A 25450-nucleotide genomic window follows, 5' to 3' on the forward strand; every position below is an offset into this window, starting at 1 on the left:
AGCCTCCACATTCACCGCCAGACAAAGTACCTACGTATGTACGTATATGCTAACCGCGTCCATCTGTGACACTGACACCCGGGGACTTCCAGTCAAAAGCCAAGCTATCGATTCACATTGCGGAGCCCGTAGTTAGTCCGAAGACTTTGATGGATTCCTCCCAGAGTGTCTGTCGACACCTGAATATGTGGGAGTCGACCCAGTTTCTATGGAAACAAGAAACCTCTTCGAGCCACATTGGTGGCGAAAAGTAGAAGAGGGAATCTTTTGGAATGAGCGGAAATTCTGAAAAGCAGGAAGCCACTGGCCACATTATAAGGCCAAAATAGATTCAATTCAACAAGTGCGTGCACTTTTCCAGATGGTTTTGCCTAGATAGATAGCCTAGTTTTGATTGACTCTTTCAAAGATGTGTTCCGTTAACAGCGAGCCTACTGAAGTGCTTTCAAATATTGACTTCTATACTTGTTACACGTATATTATAGGGCAGTACGAAATATCAAATTGCCCATCATTTCAACTACAGCTGCAGGGAAGCTTTGTGCGATGCTAGTGTTTACCTCATCCTGTTCCTTTTCCCGTAAAATGGCAGGGGGGAAATTGCTCATGTGCAACAGTGTAGAACAGGGGTCTCAAAGTCCAGTCCTTGGGGGGGTGGGGGGGGGGATTCCTACATGTTTTCCAAGTTTCCCTCGTTCAACACACCTGATTCAAACGATCAGTTCATCGTCACGTTCTGCAGGAGCCTGATCAGGTGTGTTGAACGAGGGAAACTTGGAAAACATGTAGGAATCCCCCCCCCCCCCCCCCCCCCAAGGACTGGACTTTGAGACCCCTGGTGTCGAAACACCAGCTCCGATTCAGCCAAGATGCACCTGCAGGATGCATGTTTACACAAACTTAAAACAACTCAATTCAAAAAAAAAAAGAGCAAAAAAGAAAAGTGAGTGAGGGAAGAAGAGCTGCAGGCAAATGCGGCACACTTAGTATGAATAATTAATCCGGCTGCATTGATAATGATGGTGAAGCTGCAGTGAGAAGTGAAAGGAAAGAACGCTCAAATTTGGCTCTCGGTGTCATTTAGCAGAAAAGCTTGACATTTCTTGCTGCCTTTTATAACCGTTGTTTTGATGCCGAGCCACTGCTGCAAACCATACGTACATTGATTGATAGGTTCTTAGGAAGGACGGCGGTGATGTTGCTTTTTAGGGCCTGCCTGCCTGCCTGCCTGCCTGCCTTGCATTCTTTATCCCGGGGTTGATTTCAAGCTTTTTTTTTTCTTCTTTTTCTGCCAACCTTATCCAAGTATGTTTTAGAGACTTTGCTCTGGGCATAGGAAACAGTGTTCCCAAATAAATTGGAAGCACATACCGTAAAATCCCGTGGATAATCCACGCCGGTGTACAATAAGCCGATAACCTTAAAAGTTTTTTTTGTCTCTGTACCCATGTTTAATACAATAGCCTGATTTGCTGGGATCCATCGACTTAATTGACACGCTTACATCAGTTGCACACGATTAAACAGGGTCAAACTAACATGTTATTTGATTATTTGTACGACAGGCTGCCCGCCCGGTGTCAGTTGTTGATTTTTAACGCCCTTAATCAGCGATTCAATGTTATTTGACGACGCCGTTGAGTTGTTCGAGTCAGTTTGTCACGCCAAGGGAGTCAGGTCAATGTTACGACCAAACACGCTTCCGTCCGGGTACAACTTCCAAATAAGAGCATTCCTCGGCTATTATTTGCTTTCTTTAGAAATTGACGCATAGCATGCAGGTATTGTTTACGCGCTGGTAAACATTCAAAAAGGTCAAATAAAAATCATCTTAGCAACCGTGTATAATATCGACTTCATTGTTTGCATTAACCATTCAGAGTATATTATTTCAGTATTTCAGTATTTATTTGTTTATTTATTGATTTATTTTTGCAGCAGCAGCAGCAAAATGCCCAATATATCAAAGTTTAATATGCTTGAACAGGATCAGACAAACGGCAATAAATGGCCCGGCCGGGAGTTGCTCATTAAGTCGTACGAGCAGAGATGGAAATGGAAGGTGGGGCGGTTTTACACTCTGTCCTTCCTTTCTAATTTAGACACGAGTCACTTGCTTTTAGCATTCTATTCCAACAACTACCTGGGCTGGCTTTTATTCGCCTTTTTGTCTACTTGGTGACTTTGCAGAGCCGGACTGTAATTGAGCGCGTTTGTGTGCGCTTTCATTTGCATGCTCATGGATGACAAAAACAACAACAACAGACCCGGCTGACACTTTTGTCTTAAAGTTCTCCTTTTCCAGGCATTCCTTGGCCATCTAATCATTCCTTCCCGTACTCTATTCAGCTTCATCGAATTGGGCTTCTCATGTGAACGTTATTGAAAGCATTTCATTTGCCAATTAGCCAGCTGTTCCCCACTTAAAAATGAACAAATGCTAATTGTAAAACCGGGGCAGTAACAATTATACAACTCGGGGATATCAACGCTCGTTCGTGCGTGCTGTTTATGTGTTTGGATTTCTTTTTTTTACATTCCGTTCGGCACTCCGGCGCAGTCTAATGAGCTCCGAAACAAAAGCTGTATCAAAAGTTGGGAAGACGATACTGCTTCCTGTCTGAGTCTTGTCATTGTTATTCAACATGTTTGCAGCCGTCGTTTTTTTACAGCCAGCAAAATAAGGATGCTACAATTTACACATGGAGTGCATAAGAGCCCTTGTGGGGGTGTACGGAACGGAATGACGCATACTGTGCATGCCAAGAGGAACAAAAATGCTTCCCTTTGACAACATCAAAGTTACGTCTGTTGGCAGTGCGCGTGCACACACGCACGCACACGCACACGCACACACACACACACACACTCCTGTCATCCATCAGCACATGCATGAGAATTGGCATGTGAGCACAGTGACAGATGCCTCCTCAAACACTTACAGCAAAATTCCGATGCACTCTGCTGGATTATTACGCACGTAGCGTCGCTTGGAAATTGCCGTTAATTACAAGCGTCAGCCACCGAGGCGCATGCTTTGATACGTGATTTATGAGCGAGCACAGGTTGGCAAACAACTTCCAAGTGCAACAGCGTTGTCATGCATGAAAATAGACAGAGAAAAATCCATATTTTGAAAATTCCAGGGCAATGTCCAGCGACATTTTCCTATCCAATAGTGCTTGTATTGCACCAAGCGTTGACACATGTCATCATAAATCTCCATAGACGAAAACAATTGCTTTTGCCGACCAGACACACATGTGAACAAAACAAATGTGATGTGTGCTTTGATTTGTATCTTTCATGCGGCCATAATTTGCAACCGTTTTGGATCTGTCCGAGGAAAGAAAGAGCTGATTGAGGGATAGTTCCGCTGGCGCTGGCGTGTTATGACACCATTGCACCCAATGCCGGCCGGCGGCGTCCATCCGGCAGCCCAGTTGCTTGGCCGAGTCACGGCGACAGTTGGTGGTGGCTTCTGTCAGAGAGAGGGTGAGCAAGAGACACATGACATTCCAAATAGAAAGTAAAGAGCTACTCCTGTCATATCATGACACAATGAAGCCAATGTTGGTGGCGGATGAAAGAAGGATTCATTGACTCAACGGGGAATGAATGGAATCAACACATTTGTGAAGTGGATAAAATACGGAGATTTTCACTCCTCATCCCAATGGCTTGCATAGCTGTGGCTTGAAAAGTTACATTCCGCAATTTTACCAATAGCATCGATCAAGCCATTCACTCACCCGCCCCTCTGGAAATGCTAATGCGGGGGTCTCAAGGGGGGGGGTTAGGTTAGGGTTAGGGGGTTGGGGCGCATTCCTCCATGTTTTCCAAGTTTCCCTCGTTCAACACACCTGATTCAATGATCCGGCTCCTGCGGAACGTGAGGATGAACTGATCATTTCAATCAGGTGTGTTGAACGAGTGTGTTTTCTCACTATTGTTATTGTGACTTAAAATGGGATTTTTTTTAACTCTGTACGTATTTGAACATTATTATTGTTCTCAGCGGTATATTTGTTTGCCTGTATTTTGTGCCACTTTTTCATTTTAGAAATCGTTTGAATGATTAAAAATGACCTGTTCTCAGTTTCTGTATTTCTGTATCTGATGATAGCAATTTTTAGAAAAGAGGTGTGCAAAAGAAAAAGACCTCGCCTCATATGCATCAAATGATTTGTTTTTTAAGGGAATAACGCATGGAGTTTCTGCAGGCTGCAGTGCGTGGGCATGAGCTCAACATTTCCAACCGATTCGGATTCCCTCTCATGCGTTGTGGTAAGAAGAAAAGCGGCCATGAATCTGTCGCACGTCCACTCGCTATTAGTGAATGACGTTGTTGGAAGGAAGTAGGACTCGTTCAATTTGACCTGCTGACCACTTAACAGCCCTGACTCTGCTTTTATCACGGGATGGACGTACCTTCCCAATTACCAGCCGGCTTAGCTGTGACTCCTTGCTTGCAAGCGAGCCAGACAGACAGAGCCAGACATTTGCTCCTTTCACCTCAGAGCCTCTTTTCTCCAGGCTGGACGACAACCGCTAACCTCCTCTTTGTAGCTGAATGAATCTGCGGCCATTAGATAATGGCAATGCCATGGCCACTGGCAGGATACGAGCAGATGGTCGTCACCTGTCGGCCTCTTGTGTTCTTTTCAGCCCGCAAAATGGAGGCGGCCGGCGCACTGAGATGGAAATGTGGACATTTGCTCGCAAATACAAACAAAATGTTGGCCTCTCGTGCTTACAAGAAGCCAACCACTGTTTTTACCAGTGTACTGGGGGACTCTTGTCATAGCGCAATTGTCAAAGTCAGTCTGAGTAGCCGCCATTAAAAACAACACGCTCGGTCCCGGCGGATGTAAGAAGAGCTTTGTGGCTCTTGTGGCTGGAGAAAGCCGATTTATAGGTTATTACTTTGTCAACAGAAGAAGCAAACGCACTTATCGTGTTATCTATCGTGAGCGCTGACTTGCTTCAGAAGGTCGTCACGGTGGAGGAAGATACAGCCCGTTCCGTGGGCTCTATTAGCGAGGTTGCTCTGCAATTTGCATTGGAGCCAGCGCTGCAGGCTTTGATGTTGGATTCAATAAGTTTGTCTTGAAAGATGGATTGTTGCACATGTCGGATTAGCAGATCCTGCCTGGAAGCCCTTTTGCTTTTATTACTGAATCTATCTTGTCATTCAGTCCACGCCACCTCCTCCTCCTCCTCCTCCTCCCACCGTGGTTGCTCGCTCAAATCGATGTTTGTGTGAACGGCGGGAAGTACTCCCCGCCCCCACCCCAATGCTTTTTTGTAGGATTATTATTTGTAGCCAACTGTGTTGTTTTTTACCAGTCTGTCAGGCCTCCCATCTCCTTTTCCATTAAAAAGACAAACAGCAACGGGAAAAGTAATGGTCCCGAGACATGCAATTCACATTCATTTTTTGCCAGTTTGAAGGTATCAGTCCCTTCTTGAACATACGTATGAGCTAAAGCGCTCGCTAATGATGTAGGCCACATTAGGCGGGGGAGAAAAGAAAACGCTGCTGAGAAACACAATTGATCATGGAGCGGAGATATGAAAAAGAACCATTAGATTAGGTACAGTGAGAACAACAAGGCAAGGCAGACCAAAAACAAATGGATTCTCAATTTGGGACCAAAGCATTATTGTTCACCTGTGGGCTCCGGGTTTCTCGGCTTTCCATAAATATGAACACAATATCCAAGCAAATGGGATTTTTCGGACGCGGCCGAGGAGAGGAATTTGGCCATGGAGGAATTGTGTGTGCGTCTTCCATGGGGGGAAAAGTGCTTGTCCTCACATTGGCTCCCAATTCCAACAGTTCATTCGGCGAGCAATCGCTGACCTCAATCCTTTGCATTCTCGCGGTTGATTTCACGCCGGCCGGCCGGCCGATGCTGATTGCATTGTTTCCATTTTTGACAGAAGAACTGTCATTATCTGGCCGCTTCCTAACGTGACAATAACTTCTAGGTTATGGTGCTCACTTTGTGCCTGTTTTGATTTGTGTGAAATCAAAGACAATCCGAAATCAAACAAAAGGAGTTGATGGTTCGCTGGTTTAATTAAGCTTCGACCCGAAAAAAAGCAGACGTGACAGCTGACATTGGATGTAGAAAGAGCGACTTGTGCAAAAGGTCACATTTGTGCTTGATCATCTTCATTCCATTTCTTGCTCTTTTCATTGGAATATTTCTGTTCATATCTCAGCCAGGCTCTTTGTTTGTTTGTAGCGTCTCTGCCTCTTTTCTTCATCTCTCCTCTTTGTTTCTGAGCATTCGTGAGAGTTTGACGCTCCCGATGAGGAAAACGTTTGCTCCGTAATGATGATGAAAGCCGTGTGATGACAACAGTGTCATCGCAGTGAAAGCAAACAGTCGAAATTAATTAGGCGCTGACTCCAAATATTGCCGCATTTATTGTAGCTAATAACGCTCGTAGAAAACAAATTGGACAAATGTTCAACAAATTAAACAGGAACAATAAAAAAAGTTTCATTCCCACTCCAGACGCCTCGCAGGATGATGAACTTTCATAGACTCCGACCTCCAGGCTCATTTCGTTCATTAACCGACGGCATGAATTGCACACTCAGCTGCTGTGATGAGCGAGCCACAAATTCCAACATAAAAAGAGAGTTGATAATGGTGAAATCTTCGAGGGGAGGGAGGGAGCATCGCCACCATCGCCACCGGCCTGCTTTTTCCTTCACTCTTCGAAAAAAACGCGAGAGATATATTTGCTTGAGTTTTGCTAGGGTGGCTTTGTTTGTGTTGAAAACATACTTGTGCCTTTCCCCTCGAATGGATACCATGATCTAATATAAGTGTGGTCCATTTTTAATTCTTGTTTTTATCTTATTAGATATATATCCTTTTTTTTTTTCAATCAGACAATCAGTATGTAAGTTTTTGCAAACATGACCTTTTATCAGGCCAGTCGTCGGAAATCTAGTTTCCTATTGCGCGCATCCGTCGCTTGTAATTCCCTCCCTCCCGGCTGCAATGATTGTCTTTGATGGAGGGCAACGTCGGTTGCTCAGACTGACTGACTGACTGACTGCACGCTGGGCTCAGTGAAGGGCAACAGAGCGTGGAGCAGCTTTAATCGGCTCCACTAGGAGCTGTCGTACTCAGCGGGGTCAGCTCATCCAGCACAATGTAGTCAAAGAATAATCTTGGCGAGAGGATGTTTGATGCACGGACGGATGGCCATGATAGCTTGAAAGATGATCATGGGCACGATGGTTAGGGTTAGGGTTTTCAGAAACTTGGATGAAATGTGGGGGATTCGGTTTTTCTTCATTGATCGTTAGTCTCTTAATAATGCACATTGTTGACCGCTGTGTTGGACACAAGCTCAGCGGTTGTTACTTTTTTTTTTACCGGAAGCTGGGTCTATTAACCCAGTTGAAGGAAACCTCCCGAAATGCATTGCGTCGCCAAAGAAGTTTGTAGCGGCTGCACTCAGTCAGTCAGTCAGTCAGTCCGTCAGTCCCACAAAGGCTGTCTTTGTCTTATTCAAGCATCTCAAGGTTGTCGTCGAAGTCTTTTGACAAGTAATAGCATTGCTAACTTCCCGCTAATCTCAACACTCATTTATCTTCTTTGTACATACAATACAGCGTCTTTTGCGCTTGATGTCCCTCTACTGCCCCCTGTTTGTTGGCAGCCGTACATCATGGTCATTCCTAGAGTCACTTTGCTTTTGGCTATGATGAAGAGAGCTCATTAATCACCACTTGAATATTATCCACCGTGTTACCGCTTGGAAAATAAAAGGTGGTGGGGGGAACACAGCTATAATCAAGAGTGACTCGCAGCTCATCCTGGCTGTTGCCATGTAAACAGTTCTTCCATTTTTTGCTGCATCTTTCAGATGCAAGAGCGCTGCCTCCAACGGCAAGCTTTCTGTCTCACTCTGGTGAATGGATGTTCCTTCACTCAACTGACATTGATAAGCTCTCTATTTGTGTTGTCATTCTAATCAACTCAGCAGCATCACAAGGTTCGGGTTTTTTTTTCCATCCCAAGAAATTGGTCGTGATACCGGTCTATTTGCGACTTCATGTACACTACTGTTCAAAATGTCTGTATTTCTAAAATGACGATTTTTCAATGAGGATGGATGGATGGACAGATGAACGGACGGATGACATTCAACTAGGAATACACTCTATCCAATATGAATGTGGTAAATGACGATTCGAGCTGCAAACGTCTGTTTTTGAATGCAATATCTACGTACATTAAAGGCCCATTTCCAGGAACCATCCTTCTAGTGTGCTCCATTGGGTTTGCTAATTGTGTTAGAAGGCTAACGGATGACTCAAAAACCCTTGAATGTTTTCATTCCCGGAAAATCGTTCTCGGCAAATGTGTTAAACTGTTATACAACATATGATCAGCTCAGCCGTAACTAAGTATTTCTGTACCCCCCCACCCCCCTTCTTTCCTCTGTCTGTTTGTCACAGCTATCCTGCAGGTTTCCATTTCTTTGAGCAAGGTGGAGTTAAGTGTTGGAGAGTCCAAGTTCTTCATCTGCACAGGTAGAAAACGCCGCTGCTGTGTGTGTGTGTGTGTGTGTGTGTGTGTGTGTGCGTGTGTGCGCGCGTGTGTGTGTTTCCATGCATCATGTTTGGAGACTGGTTGTATCAGCACAGTGGGGGGTCTGTTTGTTCTTTTAGGGACAGTAAACAGCAGCTCCATACTCCCCATATGGTGAGTGACATTTCGACCCCGCCGGGTGTCTCACCCCCCCCCCCCCCCCCCCCCATTGTTCCCCTTCTAAATGGTCATCAAGAGAGTCCAGCGCTGGCAGGTCCAAGAAGCCACCTCCCGCTGTTTGCCTCTTCACTTCTGCCAGCCAGCTCACAAACAAGCGTAGCCTGAAAAGAGCATTGGAGGTGTGCGATAAGAAGCTCTTCTTGACACCGCAGGCTGTCTTGCTCGCTGGCTCGCTGGCTGGCTGGCTGGCTCGCTCACTCATCCTCGGCCTTGCTCTATTTAAATGCAATATTGGCTTAATAATGGGCTTGCTTGCATAACATTGGCCTGTCCTAATGACAATCATCATGGACATGTGTGACAATGACAATATTCTATTCTATCAAATTCTAAACAACCTATTCGAAAAAGCAGAGAGCGATACGTTCAATGAATCCAGCCTGGAATTAGTACATCATCCAAATATTTGGGGCAGTTTTACTAGTTGCTGACGGTGTATTCCAAAGCAAAGACAGTTGGAGAGGTTTTGCAGGATTTAAACAAGAAGTCAATGCAAGCATGAGTGAAATGCAAATAAGAAAAGGGTAACCGTACGAGACAGGAATAAAACAAATAGAAATAGAACTGGTACAAACCAAAACTCACACAGAAGGTGAACATTTGAAATCCTCAGTCGTGCTTAAAAGCAAACAGAAAAAGGATTTCCTGGCAAGACGAGAAGCTGGCGAAACCAGCACAAGGGTGACGATGGTGACAAGCAAACATCAACTTTCCTTCCATCTCTCCTGCATCGACAGTATAACAGAAGGGGGTAAAAAATGGAACAAAATGGACACACTGATAAAAGTTCCATCTGAGAGGGTAATGATTTCAAATGAGAAAAATGGCTACCAGAGAAGAAGAGGCACCAATCATCAAATCAAACCATTGCGCTTGGCTGGCACTAAAGAGCATTTATGCCATGTCAAACAAGCGGGTCCAGCCAAGCGAGCGGCTCCGCGTGATAGATATGGAGGGAGGGAGGGAGGGAGGGAGGGAGGGAGGGAGGGAGGGAGGGAGGGAGGGAGGGAGGGAGGGAGGGAGGGAGGGAGGGAGGCAGGGATGGAGGGAGGGAGGGAGGAAGGGAGGGAGGAAGGGAGGGAGGAAGGGAGGGAGGAAGGGAGGGAGGAAGGGAGGGAGGTGGTTCAACTGACATGATGTAAACCTCTCCAATTAGCGCAGTGGCATCACGCCAAAACAAGCGTCAGCTGCTCAAACACATCACAGGCGGCGCCATGTTTGTTTGCCTGTGCTTTGGAAGAACTGAACCAGGATTTAGCATGGGACTGCACAAGTACAGATAAATAGATGGTTGTTAAGCCAACAATGAGATAGATAGATAGATAGATAGATAGATAGATAGATAGATAGATAGATAGATAGATAGATAGATAGATAGATAGATAGATAGATAGATAGATAGATAGATAGATAGATAGATAGATAGATAGATAGATAGATAGATAGATAGATAGATAGATAGATAGATAGATAGATAGATAGATAGATAGATAGATAGATAGATAGATAGATAGATAGATAGATAGATAGATAGATAGATAGATAGATAGATAGATAGATAGATAGATAGATAGATAGATAGATAGATAGATAGATAGATAGATAGATAGATAGATAGATAGATAGATAGATAGATAGATAGATAGATAGATAGATAGATAGATAGATAGATAGATAGATAGATAGATAGATAGATAGATAGATGCTTTGTCGTTAGAAAATGATCTGAGAAAGAAAGATGCTTGAAAAAGGGCTTATGAATGAAAGAAAAGGATCTGAAACATTTGCCTTGAAACAAAGATGCGTGAAAAAGTGGCTCTGAATGAAGTCAGCCATTTTTTCTTGTTGTTTTTTGAACTCCAATGGACTTTAAGATTTGGCTTTTTAAAAAGGATCATTAGCATACAGTCTTTTCTTTCTTTTGCTTTTAAATTGTTGGTGAATTTATTGTGCTTTTAGCTGTAATAAATCTGCCTTGCCTTGATGAGCCGTGAGATTTGGTCTTTTTACGTAAGGCTGCTTTAGATCTCAGCATGGGAGTCAAATGGTACAGCTTTTGCTCATGTCCTGCTTGTAATTAAAAGAATATTTTCTATAAATTGTTGTTGGCAGGGTCTAGCTGTAGGCTTGCTTCATCAGCTAACTGGCAGCTGTCAGGGGAGCTACCGGCGTGAAAGAAAGCCAATCAATAATAATGGCAGAGCTTATGCAGATTTGAAGAGATGTCTGCCAGGGTTTCCCACAAGTTGAATGGCGTGAACCATAACGCCGTACGCCGCCACACATCTCTGTCTTGTCACATTATCTGCGAATGAAACGCCATCATGCACGTGGTGTCAATGTCAACATATTTACCTGTCACGTCGGGTGCGAGACGACGAGAGGTGACGGGATGCTAACAGGTATAGGGCGACGGATCAGCAGGGATACTGACAGCTGAGCAAAATCATTTGAGAAGCTTTTGCTCGTGGATTCGTGAGCTGCAACTCCAAGGCATTGTCTCATTCAGATCAATGGATGAGGGAGCGGAATGGGATTGTATCAATTGATAATTGTGGACACTTGTAGACGCTTTTAATCTAACCAGAGTGGCATTAACTCAATTTGGTATTATTCGTCAAGTTTGACTCAACCTAAACTGCTGTAAGATGTCCATTCTTTTTGCGGCGCAAGTAGCATGCTAAATGAGCTAGCTAGCACCGGGAGTATTTCTTCTGCTACTATCATTTGGCCATTGGCAAATATAGAACGTGTGGCGCATGACCACCACCGCCACCACCACCGCCACCACCACCACCGCCACCACCACCGCCACCACCACCGCCACCACCACCGCCACCACCACCGCCACCACCACCACCACCTTCTTCTATTAGCATCCGCCACCAGGAGAACAAAAAAAGACCCCAAAGTGTTCGAGGCTAATGCAAGGCCTTGGCGGAATGGTGGAAACAATTTGGGATCCAGAAATCATGTGACATGGATTCAACCAACGCCTTGTATGTTACTTCCGCCAGTCGGACGAAGGATATACAGTAGAACGGTCGCTGTCTAATCATCATCTTGTAGCCATCTTGACGGCGTTCCGACTTTTGCTTTTTTGCAGCCATTGGCGAGCCGGTGAGGCTGGAGTGGTACAATCCTCAGGGCGAGCGCATCGTGGCCTCCAAGCGAATGGCGTTGCACACGGAGGCCTCGCGATCCCGGCTCATCATCTACAACGCCGTTGTGGAGGACGCCGGCATCTACCGCTGCCAGGCCACTGAAGCCGGTGGTCGCATGGCAGAGGCATCAGTGGTGCTGGAGATTTACCGTAAGCTCGACACACCTTTCTCTTTTTACTGCTCAGAGCGTGCCACGCTAGCTAATAATCACGTCGCAGCTCAATGGATCGGCATATTTGGCTGATTCGGAAACCGTTTTATGTCCATGTGTAGGATTATGTGTGTCTATGTTCCCTCTTTGTCTTGTAATTAAAGTCGAATGACTTGGAGCCACGCCATGGGACTCTGATCCTGCCAGGCATAATGAGGGATACGCCACTGAGGCCAGCCTTCCTTGCTGACCCAGCAAGGAAAAACCGGATGTTATGAGGCACAAAGGAAGGGGGGGACGTGGAGTGTCGTTCAGTATTTACACAGACAATTCCATTGTGAGGATGGGATCGTTAAAACAAACTCAGAATTGGCCCTGCCTTTCTTTATTGGCGGCAGCCAGGCAGCCAGCCAACCAGGCAGCCAGCCAACCAGGCAGCCAGGCAGCCAGCCAGCCAGCCAGCCAGCCAGCCAGCCAGCCAGGCAGGCAGGGAGGCCACCTCTGTCTAGTCTAACAAAGTTGTGGTTTTGTTGGAGCACGTTGTAGTAGGATTGGTCTATGTTTCATGTACTGTAAGTCAGCGGTTGCCTTCTGTGATGGCCAAGTAAGCTTATCGAATTCTTGTTGTGCTAGCACCCCTTTGCACAAAATCTTCCAGAGGTTAGCCCAGTGCTTCTCAAATAGTGGGGGCGCGGTGCTATTCCTGGGGGGGCGCGTGTGACCCTGGGGAACAGGCTTTTTTTTTGGCAGTACTAGAATAAAGTGTAATTGCGCGTTTACTACAGCAGGGGGCAGTGGCGCTCTCATTGTTACTTCTGTGACGTTTGCGACAGTGCAACATTTTACGACTTACAAGACAAGTTAGGATAGTCACGGTGGGGAAGGGGGGGCGCGAATAGTTTTCTTCTTGCTAGGGGGGGGCGTAACAGAAAATAATTGAGAAGCACTGGGTTAGCCCAAGACGTCCGTCCCGAGACCTGTGAAAATAAAGACAGGAGAGCAAAATCAAATCAAAACGGTGTTGAAATAAAGGGGATGCTTATTTGCCGTTTTGAATGTGTGCAAAGATGCAATGCAATAAAAGTGACCACAGCAGAACTCAAACACAAAAGGTCATTTTGTGCTTGACAAAAAGAACACAGTGCTCAAGATGTCCAATGTACAAGAATGAAAGGACATTGGATGAACGGCCATGTAGGCACTATGCATTGACAGGTCAAGAAATACTATCTTTTAAGATCTACAAACATTTTTTAGTCATTGTGATTTTGATCGTCAAAAGAACTGTGATTGTTATTATTTTTTTTTCCATCATCTCCCAACCCCACTATTTTCTCACCAAAATTCTTTTTGGAACTGTTGACTGTAATTGCTGTTATTTAATTAAGGAGGGCAGGCGTCTGTCATATGCACTGAAAAAAAAAGACGGTGTTGAATCCAGGCCAAATACATATTTATAGTAGAATATTACAAAAATGCACCTAAAAGATTTTGCTTTGGGCAACCAATTGATGAAATTCATCACAACCTTTTTTGTTTTTTTGCTTATTTACATTTTAGTTCCATGTGCTGAAAAGAAACCTTTTTTTTTGTTCATCATCAAATTTGGATTATGCCAGAACATATCAGTCCGTGGTTTTTGTCAATGCTATATTTGTAACATATCACTAGTAGAAAAGGAGTAAAGTGAGATAAGTCCGATATGGCAAACCTACTGAGAACATCAGTTCATGCTTACCTTACTTGATATACTCAGCGCCTGTGTTGGCAAAAATATACAACTCACCTTAACCAACACTCCCCACACGTACGTACACACTGATACAGCTCTGCTCTTAATGCACGGTCACCTTTTCTGATCCACTTTCAATGAGCCGTCGCCGGGGACATCGCAGCCTCAATTTCACCTGCCGCGGTTAGCTCCTAAAAAACATTGTTTCCATAGCAACCAACCATCAGCCGCTCCAGCCCTCAGCGCACGTCGACATGAAAGTCCACCTGAAGCCTCAGCAAAAGAGCCCTCAGGCAACAGGCCAGCCAGGAGCCGATTCGGTGTCTGACATGAAATTCATTGGAAAAGTGTCAACATCCCGTCATGAGGATCTGACAACACCGTGACGGACGGCTGCCTCGAATCTTGCCGCCCCTAACTGGCCCCTGCATCCAGAAGAAAAAAAAAAACAGAGATTGAGTTACATGATTGCTGCTTGCTATCATAAGCCGCTACCTGTGAGCTCATTTGTAAGGCCACAGATCCTGCCATGAGCCCAACAACCCAATAGATGCGTCGTGTCTGTGAGCGGCCCGGCCGCCGGCCGGCACACCGTCGCTTGCTCCTTTGTTTCCCTGGCGCTCTGACGCAAGCAAAAAGGAATGAGCCTTTGAGCCCCCGACAGCAGCGCAAGCAGCAAATAAGAGGAAGAGCAGCAAGAGATCAATCGTAAGAAAGCAGCCGAATGAATGACAAATATGCGCTGTGGCGCCGGCTTGAAGTTAATGACAGTGCTGACATGTCAGACACGTGCGCTGGCAGCCACGCAGGAAGGCAGCTAGGCAGCCACGCAGGAAGGCAGCTAGGCAGCCACGCAGGAAGGCAGCCAGCCACGCAGCATCCGCCGTGATCGGCAGTGCGCTTGCTTGAGTAGCACTTGCACTTTCCATTTATTTTGGCCGACAAAGTCAGCGGTAATGGGATTAGCTTGCATTTCATTTGAGTGAGTGGAAAAGCACACATCAACCACACACGTGTCCAAAATGTCCAAGGTGAAAAATGAAGATCCAGCTACTTCTATCCAAAGTACCGTTAGCGTCTTTGTTACAATCTCCTGGTATTTATTTGGACTGAAAACAAAGCAAACTTTTGCACCAGAAGTAAATACTTCAAGACTGTGTAATGAACGTTGCCACTCGGGCAAAAAAGTCGACACTCTTGTTTGATCTCGCAGAGAGGCTGACTTTTCGAGACATCCAGTCGCCGCAGGAATTCCGCTACGGTGATACGGCGGAGGTGGTGTGTGATGTCATCAGCTCGCCGGTGCCGCAGGTCGTGTGGTCCTACCAGGGGAGGGAGATCACTGAGGAACGCCACAGTAAGATGAAATGAGGCCCATAAAAAGAAAGAAAGAATCCGTGTCCATTGGACCTGCCAAAGATTGACTGGCAATCTTCTTTAGTCATTTTTATAAACATGCTTCTCAGGCTTCTCTTGTCTGTCGATTTTTTTTCCCCCTGCCTTGTTTTTGAAAATGTTGTTTTTCTTTCCCCCGCTTCAGGCAGGTTCAAAGTGCTGACAAACAACAGCCTGCAGATCCACCGCGTGACCAAAGCGGACGAGGGAGTGTACCGTTGCGAGGCCAGCGTGGAGGCTCGCGGCGAGATCGACTACGTGGATATCGCCGTGGTGGTCAACGGTGAGTTGGATGAATGTCAACGACGTAGCGTTTGGCAACGGTTATGTTTCCATCCCGAGTCTCCTGTTATTGCTTTCGTGCGATTGGAAATGTCCAAAATGGCTTGGAGGTTTCAAAAAAAAGAAAAGGAGGATGGAATTTTGATTTCCCAATTTGTATTCATCTAGCGGCACCATTCCTGTCTTGTAATGGTTGAGCTGCTCTAATCCTGTCTGTGCCTCATGTAGTAATATCAAATTGTCCCTTGAGCCGCCACCCCCCCGAAAAAAAACTGTGTTGGATATTACTCGCCACTTATACGAGGCGAAGCTTGCTCATTGATTTGCGACATGGCTGCCTGCAACAATCGGTGCGGTGTTGGGCTGAGACATAATGGATTCTGTAACGGGCGATGGTTTAACCAACTTTGCTTTCAAGCGAGCAACGTGCTTGCCGTTGCTTGATGTCGGCCAGAAACCTCGAATGTTCAAATATGGTCCAAATTTGACACATATTTTTCTTCAACCGATTGAATATGTTGAAAATTGCTTAAGAGTGAGATTCCAGATCTATCTTTCATGTTACTTTTCAAAGTATTCATCGCTCTCCGTTGTTTGTGCCTTCTTGTTTTGACTTTTTGTGTTGTTTACTTGTATGTACGTATATTGTGTGCTTACGTCTTGTCACCGTGGGATAGTGGGAAACGTCATTTCCATCTCTTTGTGTGTCTTGGCATGGGAAGGGATTGACAATCAAGCAGACTGACTTTTAGTTTCAAATGAAAATACTTCAATGATGTAGGAATCGGTCAGATAGAATAGAATAGAATAGAATAGAATAGAATAGAATAGAATAGAATAGAATAGAATAGATCTTTATTGTCATTGTCACACATGTACAACGAAATTTAAAAAGTGCCAACCGATCAGTGCGTGAAATAAAAAATAAATAGAATAAAAAGATTAAAAAAAATACAAGCTCAAAACCCACAGAAGAACATACACAGAAATAATCGTTTTCTTTTAGCGGCATTTAATGTGACTACCGCTGTAGGGTAAAAAGTGTTGGCGAATCTGCTAGTCCTTGGCCTAATTGATCTGTAGCGTCTGCCTGAATTATTTCTTATTCTTGCCGATTTCTTGTTGCTATTGTGCAGCTCAAGGTTTTGTAAATTGCAATCGCTCAAAGCTCTCAGACCTTTCAAAAGAGCTCCGTTCCAGGAAGATGATGTCATTGTGCCAGTTTTTGAAGTGCTCGAGTCTTTGTGAGAGACGTTAAGGGTCAAAACGAGTGAGGTCGCTCTTCCGTGTGAATGTTGGTTCTACCGTTTTAATCAATGTAATAGATTGACTTTAGTTTGAAACATTCCAACATTGCCGTATGTTGATATTGGTGCACAACGCTCAATGACAGCAATTTGCCGTACGATACCAACTGCCTCATTTTGGACTTCTGTTGAGCACATATCCAAACTAACAGTGACTAGTTTAAACACAAAGCATGTTTTGTTTTATGTTCCATTTGTGAGAGATGAGACAAAAGGGCAACTCCAGCCTCCACTTAGTAGGTTCGTCGAAATCAAGGCAAGGAAAATCCACAGTTTGAGATATGCCGTGTATTTTCAGAAATCAACAGGAGGCGCTTTTCTTGGGGGGGGGGGGGGGGGGGCTATTTCCTCTTTTCATTCCCTTTGTGTGGAAAACAAACGCCTATGAAAATAACAGCAACCTGAAACAGCAGAGTCGATTTCTATGGCCATGACTGTATACAATCAGCTGGAGATGGAGCGGATGGCTCGGAGGCTCGGCTACATTAACCACTTTTAGCAATCACCTGCTGTTGTTGTTGCTGCTGCTGCTGCTGCTGCTGCTGCTGCTGCTGCTGCTGGGGGGCGTATAATAAACAAAGGTGGAAGCGGGGGGAAAAGAAACATGCTTTTGTCTGAAGAGCCCAGGAGGAAGGTGGAAGAGGAATGAGGACATTGGGATCAAAGTGGCTTTTCGAATCAGTCTTTTTGACATGATAGCACCTCAAGGCATTTCAAGGGGACTCAAGTGGAAATGTAAGAACAAGTGCGATCTGGTTTTAAACGTTGATTTTTTTTTTTGCCCAATGTATCTTCTCGTACCACTTTGATCTATGCCGTGTTCAAATTGTAGCGTGAACTCTGTCTGAACCTCAAGCGTGCGTCCGCCCGCCGTCCGTCCTACTCGCGCTTCAATTTGCCTTGTAGCAACACGCCGTCGTGCTGTTTCGTCGACAGTGAGCCGGAGAAAGTGTCACTTTGGACTACTTCAGCACCGTGTCAACACACATTGCCAGAACCAGTCATGCGTAATAAGAGCAGGACAAACGGAAGCTGCATACGGTATACTTTGCTCCTTCCATTTGGTGTCATAAATATTCAGACCTCTGTTGATAAGAGTACTGTTTTTCTGACATGGAAATTCAGCGAACATGGCGGCAGCGGGCCGGGCGGGTCGCCGTAGCTGCTGGTCTCCAGAGGACCGCAGGGGCTTGGTGTTTTGATGAGGCGGGGCTCAATCAACCTGAGGGCAACACACAGCTAATAGGCTGCGGAACACCTCAGGAAGGAATCACACGCAAAAGCTGCAATAAGCCTTTCATCCACTGCATTCAAAATGGAGAGGAATGGGCTCAAAGGCGGCTCAGATATGACATTCATCAAGGGATTTGTTGAGGCAAGCAGCGATTGTTCAATCTCGGCTTAGAAGCTCATCGCTAGTTTCGGGCTTTGCCATTAAGTGCACATTTGAGACGCTTTAATAAGATTGGGAAATGATCCTGCTGGCCGACAACATCAGTCAGCGCAATTTTTCTGCCAGAATGTGGATGGATGGATGGATGGATGGATGGACGGACGGACGGACGGACGGACGGACGGACGGACGGACGGACGGATGAGCCGCTGCCTCCGGTTGGTGGCAGAATGTGCATATACACCCGCATACATGCACGCAGCCCACACACACAAAGATGTGTTTACTTGATGTGCAAATTGTAAAATGGTGTCCAGTAATGATGGAAGATGTCCTTTTCTTCCAAGCAAAAGATGTCATCTTCCTGACGTCCCCTCCTCTATCCTCCCCAGACATTGTTAGGTTGCCCACTCACTTGTAGTCCTTTCATTCTTTTACGACAAACAAATGGAATTGTCTCGGTTTATGTTTTGGGAACGCACCGAATAAACATGTGCAAAACATTGACCTGGACAAGCAAGGATGAAGCAAAACGTCGACAACTGCTCCTGGACTCATGAACGTTTTTATACGTAGATGACTGGAAACAAACATGCACAAGCAGTGCGGAAAGATTGGTGGCTCTTATCATATGGATCAAGTCCATATTTGAATGAACTTTCCTGTGCGTGGAATGTTTGGCATCTTCCCAGAGTGTATGTTCCATTTGGTGTTTGGTTTCAAAGTGCACACTATGGGACCCGCTGTCGCTGCTTGTGGACTTGTTTTGACAAGGTCCCAGCCAGCATCCCCTGAGTGCTCTGGTGACAGCCAGCCAGCCAGCCACCCAGCCAGCCAGCCAGCCTTAAAAGCCTTCAGTCCACCAAACGACGGACGGTGTGCTTTTGCTGCTATGCCAGCAGCTCTGGGCTGTAGTTTTCACATATTTGCTTTCACTTTCAATTCATGGAGGTGGAATGGTGGTGTGTGTCCACATACTTTAGCCCAACTCGTGGGGCTAGCTACCAAGTGAAATGGAAGAAAGTGTGAGTGCATTACTCTGGTGCACGTACGGATGTGTGGACTTGGTGAAGAACCATTTTGTGCTTGTAATGAGCACCAGAAGGGTGGTCGCTTTGCTCTTTTCAAGCGCTGTGCCCAGTTAACAAGGAGTCCTGGAGGTCGCTCGCATGTTGCAAAGGAATAGCACATGGGAGCAAAAATCGATGGGCTTAGAAATGGATGGTTATCGCACCAAGCAGATGTTTGCTTCTCGCAACCACAAAATTGCGACTACTCAAAGTGTTTGGTTTTTCCTTTGAGCACTTGCATAGCATGAAAGCTTTTGATACTTGATGAGTGAGTGAGCTCGGATCTCTGCTTAATGCATGATTGTGTCGGTGGTCTATGCCAGGGATTCTCAAAGAGTGGTACTGGTATCTCTCTGTCTCTGTCTCTGTCTCTGTGTCTCTGTCTCTCTGTCTCTGTCTCTGTCTCTGTCTCTCTCTCTCTCTCTCTCTCTCTCTCTCTCTCTCTCTCTCTCTCGCTAGCTGTCTATCGAGCTAGCTAACTATCAAGCTAGCCATCTGTCATTTTAGTTCGAGAGCTAGCTAATGTTTAGGTACATTTATTATCAAACCTTTGTGTGCAATACATTTGAATTGAATCATTATTTGAATGCATTTTTCTTCTATTTAAGAATAGTGTTCAAATCTCTGATCGACACCGTCACATTGACTCTTAGGTTAATGTTTCTATTTTGGATGGGTTTTAATTGTTTGTTTTACTCGCCACTACAAAGTCGAACCGGGGAATTAATATCACCTTCACACTATTTGTTCGGTATTTTTCTCATGATCTATTCTGTTTTTGATCCGTTTCTTTCTTCTTAGTTGAGAAAAAAAGAAAATCATAGCCTGTTTGAACGTCATTTATTTGGAAGAAAATGTTAATGAGGGTCAATTGGAAATATCGACTCACGTTTCGGCAGGATCAATCGCAAATTGCACATTTGCTATTTTTGTGTCCAGTTGTGCGCAGTTTTGGGTCGCCTTCTTTTTCTGATGCGATTCTTTTCCCATTGTGTCCACAGTTCCCCCGGTTCTGTCCGTTACCCAACAGTCATTCAACGCCACCGCCGACTACCAGGAGTCCGTCACCTTTACTTGCATCACCTCCGGATCGCCCGACCCTGTGGTAACATGGCACAGGTATGTTCCACTCTTCAGAAAAACATTTGGCGTCCCATTCACGGAAATCTCACAGCAGCTCTTGAATTTGTGTTCCCAACTGCGTCAATACTTCCTGCAGGTAAAACAAGGAGCTGCGGCACGGCACGCTGGTTATAGATCAAGTCGATAAAGCTTTGAATTGATATTCCGTCCTCGTGCACAGGCCTCCCTACCTAGCTGCCTCCCTCCCCAGCCGTCTAGTAATAGCACACGCTACTTTGGGAGCGGGGGTGTGAAAATGAGCGCCTGGAGAGCCTTTGACACCGCGCCGTCAGCTTTGCACCTAGTGCTCCAAAAATGAGCTCATAGAAAAGCAGCCATTTCCACATGAGGGTCTATTGATAAAGGTGCTTGTTTCCTGTGGCGTGCTTAATTCTTTGATGCGGCGGATTCATCCGAGCTGGCTTAGCGTTGATAATTGTTCCACTTTGGTGGATGGTGCCACATGTCGATGTCGTGCTTGCAATACTTTGTCAGGCATGGATGGCACTGTTTAAAAGTCAAAAATGGCTTCCTCCAAAGACTGATTGGCACAAACGGTCAAGGATTGACAATGGTAACATCTGCATTCCATACTTATGCTAGCCTTGCAGGATTGAATGGGATGAAGACGATTGTGCTGCCGCTGCCAGCTGTGCCTACGTCTTCCGATTTCTTTTTTGTTTTGGGGGGGTCTTGGACTGATTGGTTGAATAAAACGGTGCGCAATTATTGTACGATTATTATTATATCCATTATTATAATAGTTGAAAGTCAAGTAATAGCGACTCCTCTGCCTGCCCTCACAAAGTTATGAATTGAACCTTTAAGTAAGCAAGCTCAGTTGCATTTCTTGTCTGCGGGATGTGTGGCCTCGCACCCATGCATCTTGAGTAATGGAGCTCCTGTCAGTCAGCGTAATGACATCCACCGAGCCACCTGTCCCATGCTGCTCGTGCCCCCCCCCCCCCCTCCCCTCTTTCATTTCCTCTTTGGCTCGCCAACGTTATTATTACTTGGCTTGGCTGTTTCCTCTGCTGACTTTCAATTATTTGTGCTCACTCTTCCTACAGGAGCTGGTGTCACAGCATCGCGTTGTTTGCACGTGTGTGTGTGTGTGTGTCTCCTAAATTCCCAGTATCTACCTTTCTCATTGGCATGCAAGGTGTGAGCTCGCGCACAAGTCCATCAGCATATTCTATACTTGCTCTCTTATCACTTTTCAATTCAGTAGCACAATGGCGGTGGTTTGAAAAGAAAACAGGGTCCGGCTTCAGATTGAATGCGTCTTATCATTGCCATCAAATAAACAGGCTTGAATTAAAAAAAAAGAAAAAAAAATCATATAGCTATTCTATTTTTTTTTTTGTTGTTGTAAGAACTGTAAACATGGATTTGTGTTGTGCTTTGTTGTAAGGCCTTAGATGTGTTTATAAACACACACACACTCACACACGCTGGCAGTTCACATTTTCTACAGATCCGATACAAAAGCCGTACCAAAAAAAAGGTCATCGTGAGAAAATTTTCCCAGGAGTCAAAAGACAAGTGAGTTTAGGAAATGGAAGCCGCCTCACACTGTGACGTGTGTGCGTGCGTGCGATGAAGATTATCAACGGCGTATTCCACACCACAGCCGAGGGCCGCCGGCAGCCCAGTGTAGCCAATACACGTCAGCCTTGACAGACAACGCACTCCCTGAGCAGAGGAGGAAGATCTCTCCGGGTGACAGAGTTTGAGAAGTTGTAGCACGTGTGGAGAATTTGGATGGAGGAGAGGTGGGGGGGGGGTTATAACCATTCACTAATGAAAGGTCCATTGAAAAAAAACATTTGCTCTGTCTTTGCTTAGCAAAGGCCAGCGACTGGAGCCATGGGATCCTCAGTACATTGGAAGTCCACTGGAATGGGGGCGGAGCATGAAAGATTCATTGAAAAAAAACATGTGCTCTGTCTTTGCATAGGAAAGGCCAGCGACTGGAGCCATCGGATCAGTACATTCTAAGTCAACTGGAAGGGGGGCGGAGCATGCTCACCATCCGCAACATCCGTCAGGTTGACGGAGGCTTCTACTACTGCAAGTCTGCCAACAAGGCCGGCTCTCAGGAGATGGAGCTCTTCCTCAAAGTATTTGGTGAGTGGAAAAATGCCCGTAGCTCTCAAGGTTGCGTTGCGTTGCGTGTTTAGCGTATAACATCAAGTTTATATTTAATCCTATTTCTCCGCCGTATCAAGGTGATGTATTCATCTGCGCCTCTGAGCCTTTTTTTAATCAAAGATTTCCATTTGCTATCGAGGAGGGGTCACCGACTGAAGTCCTACAGCGTATCTGCGGTGTTTCCAATGTCGGCTCTGCTACATGATCCAAATGATCGGAATCAACTTGGCTCATTCTTCAGAATACAGACATGAAATGAAGAGCTTACGCGTAAGGGGAAGGCAATGTTTGAATTTGAATAGGAATAAGACAAATAGCCACGAATACAAAGCGGCATTGTGTAAGCAGATATTAGGTCAGACTGTGTAGACATTTGTTTGCTTCCAATCTAAATTTAGCCTTTGGGGTGGAAGCAAAGAACAAAACATTGCATATTCTCTTACTGTCTGTCCCAAGCTGCTTAAAAATATTCCAATTTGACAAGAGCCTATTCTTTAAAAAAAAAAAAAACTTGGTTTTCCTCCATCAGCTCCATTTCAACTGTCTTTATTTTTTACGCAAAGAACAAAACATTGCATATTCTCTTACTGTCTGTCCCAAGCTGCTTAAAAATATTCCAATTTGACAAGAGCCTATTCTTTAAAAAAAACAACAACTTGGTTTTCCTCCATCAGCTCCATTTCAACTGTCTTTATTTTTTACGCAAAGAACAAAACATTGCATATTCTCTTACTGTCTGTCCCAAGCTGCTTAAAAATATTCCAATTTGACAAGAGCCTATTCTTTAAAATAAAAAAAAAAACGTGGTTTTCCTCCATCAGCTCCATTTGAACTGTCTCTATTTTTTACGCAATTACGAATGATCATTGCTGCTGGCATTGATCAACCCTGGATCATTTCATTTATTATGATTCAATTTTTTTTACTTTTAATTTTTTTTATATTGACTTTTAATTTCGAGTTTCCTGTATGTGAACATTTATTTGGGTCCGTTTCTCTTGCGACTTGCGCACAAAAATCTTGAAAAACATTTTGTCAAAAGAGCAAGCAAAAGACCTTCAAATCTGTTGTTCTGAATCGAAACAAATTCACATCCCTACAGGTCAAACATAAATTCGAACGTCTTCCCAGTGTCATTTTGATATGACAGCAATGAAAGCTGTCATTCCGTCTTTCCATCACTTGACACTGTGGGATCTGATGTTCCTTCACATATACATACGCTTGCGCTGTTTTGAGCAAGCCTCACACTTCCTCGAGTGCACTCTCGACAAGGTTAAAAGCTTCCATCCAATACGCCCAATCCACCGTGTGGGCTCGCTCGCTCGCTCGCTCGTTGAGAACCCATGTAGCGACGTTGTTGGAAAGATGGTGAAAATGTGTTACGCAACATTTAGAAACCATGCCCCCCCCACACACATACACACACACACGCATGCGGGGTTTTCAAGCTAGCTTTGAGTTCCTTATCTGGAGCAAGCAATCTCCCTTAGCACACTTCTAACGTTTGGGTCAGAATGAAAACACCCGGTTCTTCTAAAAAAAAAAAAAAAAATCAGGAAAGGCAGAATGTGCATGGCAGCAGAGGCAGGCTGGATGTTTGAGAAAGACGTTTTATCTGTAAATCTGCTGAGAGTGGGCCAGAGGGTTTCCTCCTCGTCTTGACAGAAGCAGAAGCCAGTGATTTATAAATGATCAGCACCTCGGTCATGCATCATCTGTGTGTGTTTAAACCTGCCGGCGGCGCAGCCTTCATCTTCTCTTTCTGACTGGCGCTCTCATCTTCTCTTATTTTCTTTGGTCACTGTCTCCACCCTTCAAATACATTCGACGTGGCCTGCAGTCCAGCCCCACATCACCCAACTGAAGAATGTGACAGCGGTGGAGGGCAACGCCGCCATGATTTCCTGCGTGGCTGAGGGCGAGCCGTTGCCGGACATCTCCTGGAGACGAGCCAGCGATGGGCGGACCTTTGTGGACGGAGACAAGGTAGCTAGCGACCGACCGACCGACCGACCGCCAAAAGACCCATCTGCCATTGGAATTGTGCACAGTGTCTTCACAAATGTGTTGATTTCGTAACCCTCAGACCCCATCCCGTCCCGGTGCATTTTTCCTTTCAGAGCACAAGCACGTCATAAAACAAACTATCCCAAAGATTCTGCTACAAATTGCTTGCGTAGATTCTCCGTTGTCCAGGTCTTGCTAATCCGCAAAACTAGAATCCAAGCAAGTGGATTGGGTTTGTCCTTGTTCTCTAACTAATACAATAGCGCATACTCAACAACAAAAGCAGGAAACTCGGCCATGTTGTTTGTCGGCTAGCGCATGGGCGTCGAACCCAAATTTGGCCCGCAGTGTCATTTGATCTGGCCCGTTAAGACAAATTGTGCATGGAGTTTGTGTCGATACTGAAATGGAAAATTGTCTTCACTTTCAAAACAATACAGATGTTTCTCGCAATTTCTATGACCATTCTTACTACTCTGATTTGAAAACGAGTTTGTTGTGCAGCCTCCCTCATCCATTGATTTGAGTTGACAGTCATAATGGCCCTCCGAAGGAAACTAGGACTACGCCCAAAAAAGGAGTTTGACACCCATGGCGCTAGCGGCTTCCTCAGGTCCCGAGTCAGCGGCTCATTTGGAACTCATGAAGACAGGACATTCATTCCTAGTGATGGGGAGTGCCACTGTTTTGATGGGGAGGAGCCTTAAGGCAAGGAAAGAGGGGCCCTAACGAGCCGCGTTGCCAAAAGGCGACCGAAACCTTTTGTATGCAGGACGGTGTTTTCGCTAGCATGCCGGACAACAACAACACTATTGTGAGCAGGCCTGGAGGGGAGGGGAGAGGGGGGGGGCACACCCGCTGAG

General features: G+C 45.3%; 1 protein-coding gene across 1 annotated transcript in view; it reads left to right on the plus strand.

The window, feature by feature from the left end:
* Positions 1-25450, plus strand: part of LOC133144034 (neural cell adhesion molecule 2-like) — a 97511-nt gene that overhangs the window by 58404 nt on the left and 13657 nt on the right. Inside the window, exons 2-8 of the mRNA XM_061266410.1 lie at positions 8495-8569; positions 11914-12120; positions 15068-15211; positions 15395-15532; positions 20303-20420; positions 22384-22553; positions 24421-24566. Of these exons, the coding sequence (XP_061122394.1) occupies positions 8495-8569; positions 11914-12120; positions 15068-15211; positions 15395-15532; positions 20303-20420; positions 22384-22553; positions 24421-24566 (998 nt within the window). The remainder of the gene's footprint in view (positions 1-8494; positions 8570-11913; positions 12121-15067; positions 15212-15394; positions 15533-20302; positions 20421-22383; positions 22554-24420; positions 24567-25450) is intronic.

Source organism: Syngnathus typhle, linkage group LG2 (genome assembly GCF_033458585.1).
Source record: "Syngnathus typhle isolate RoL2023-S1 ecotype Sweden linkage group LG2, RoL_Styp_1.0, whole genome shotgun sequence".
NCBI classification, from domain to species: Eukaryota; Metazoa; Chordata; class Actinopteri; order Syngnathiformes; family Syngnathidae; genus Syngnathus; species Syngnathus typhle.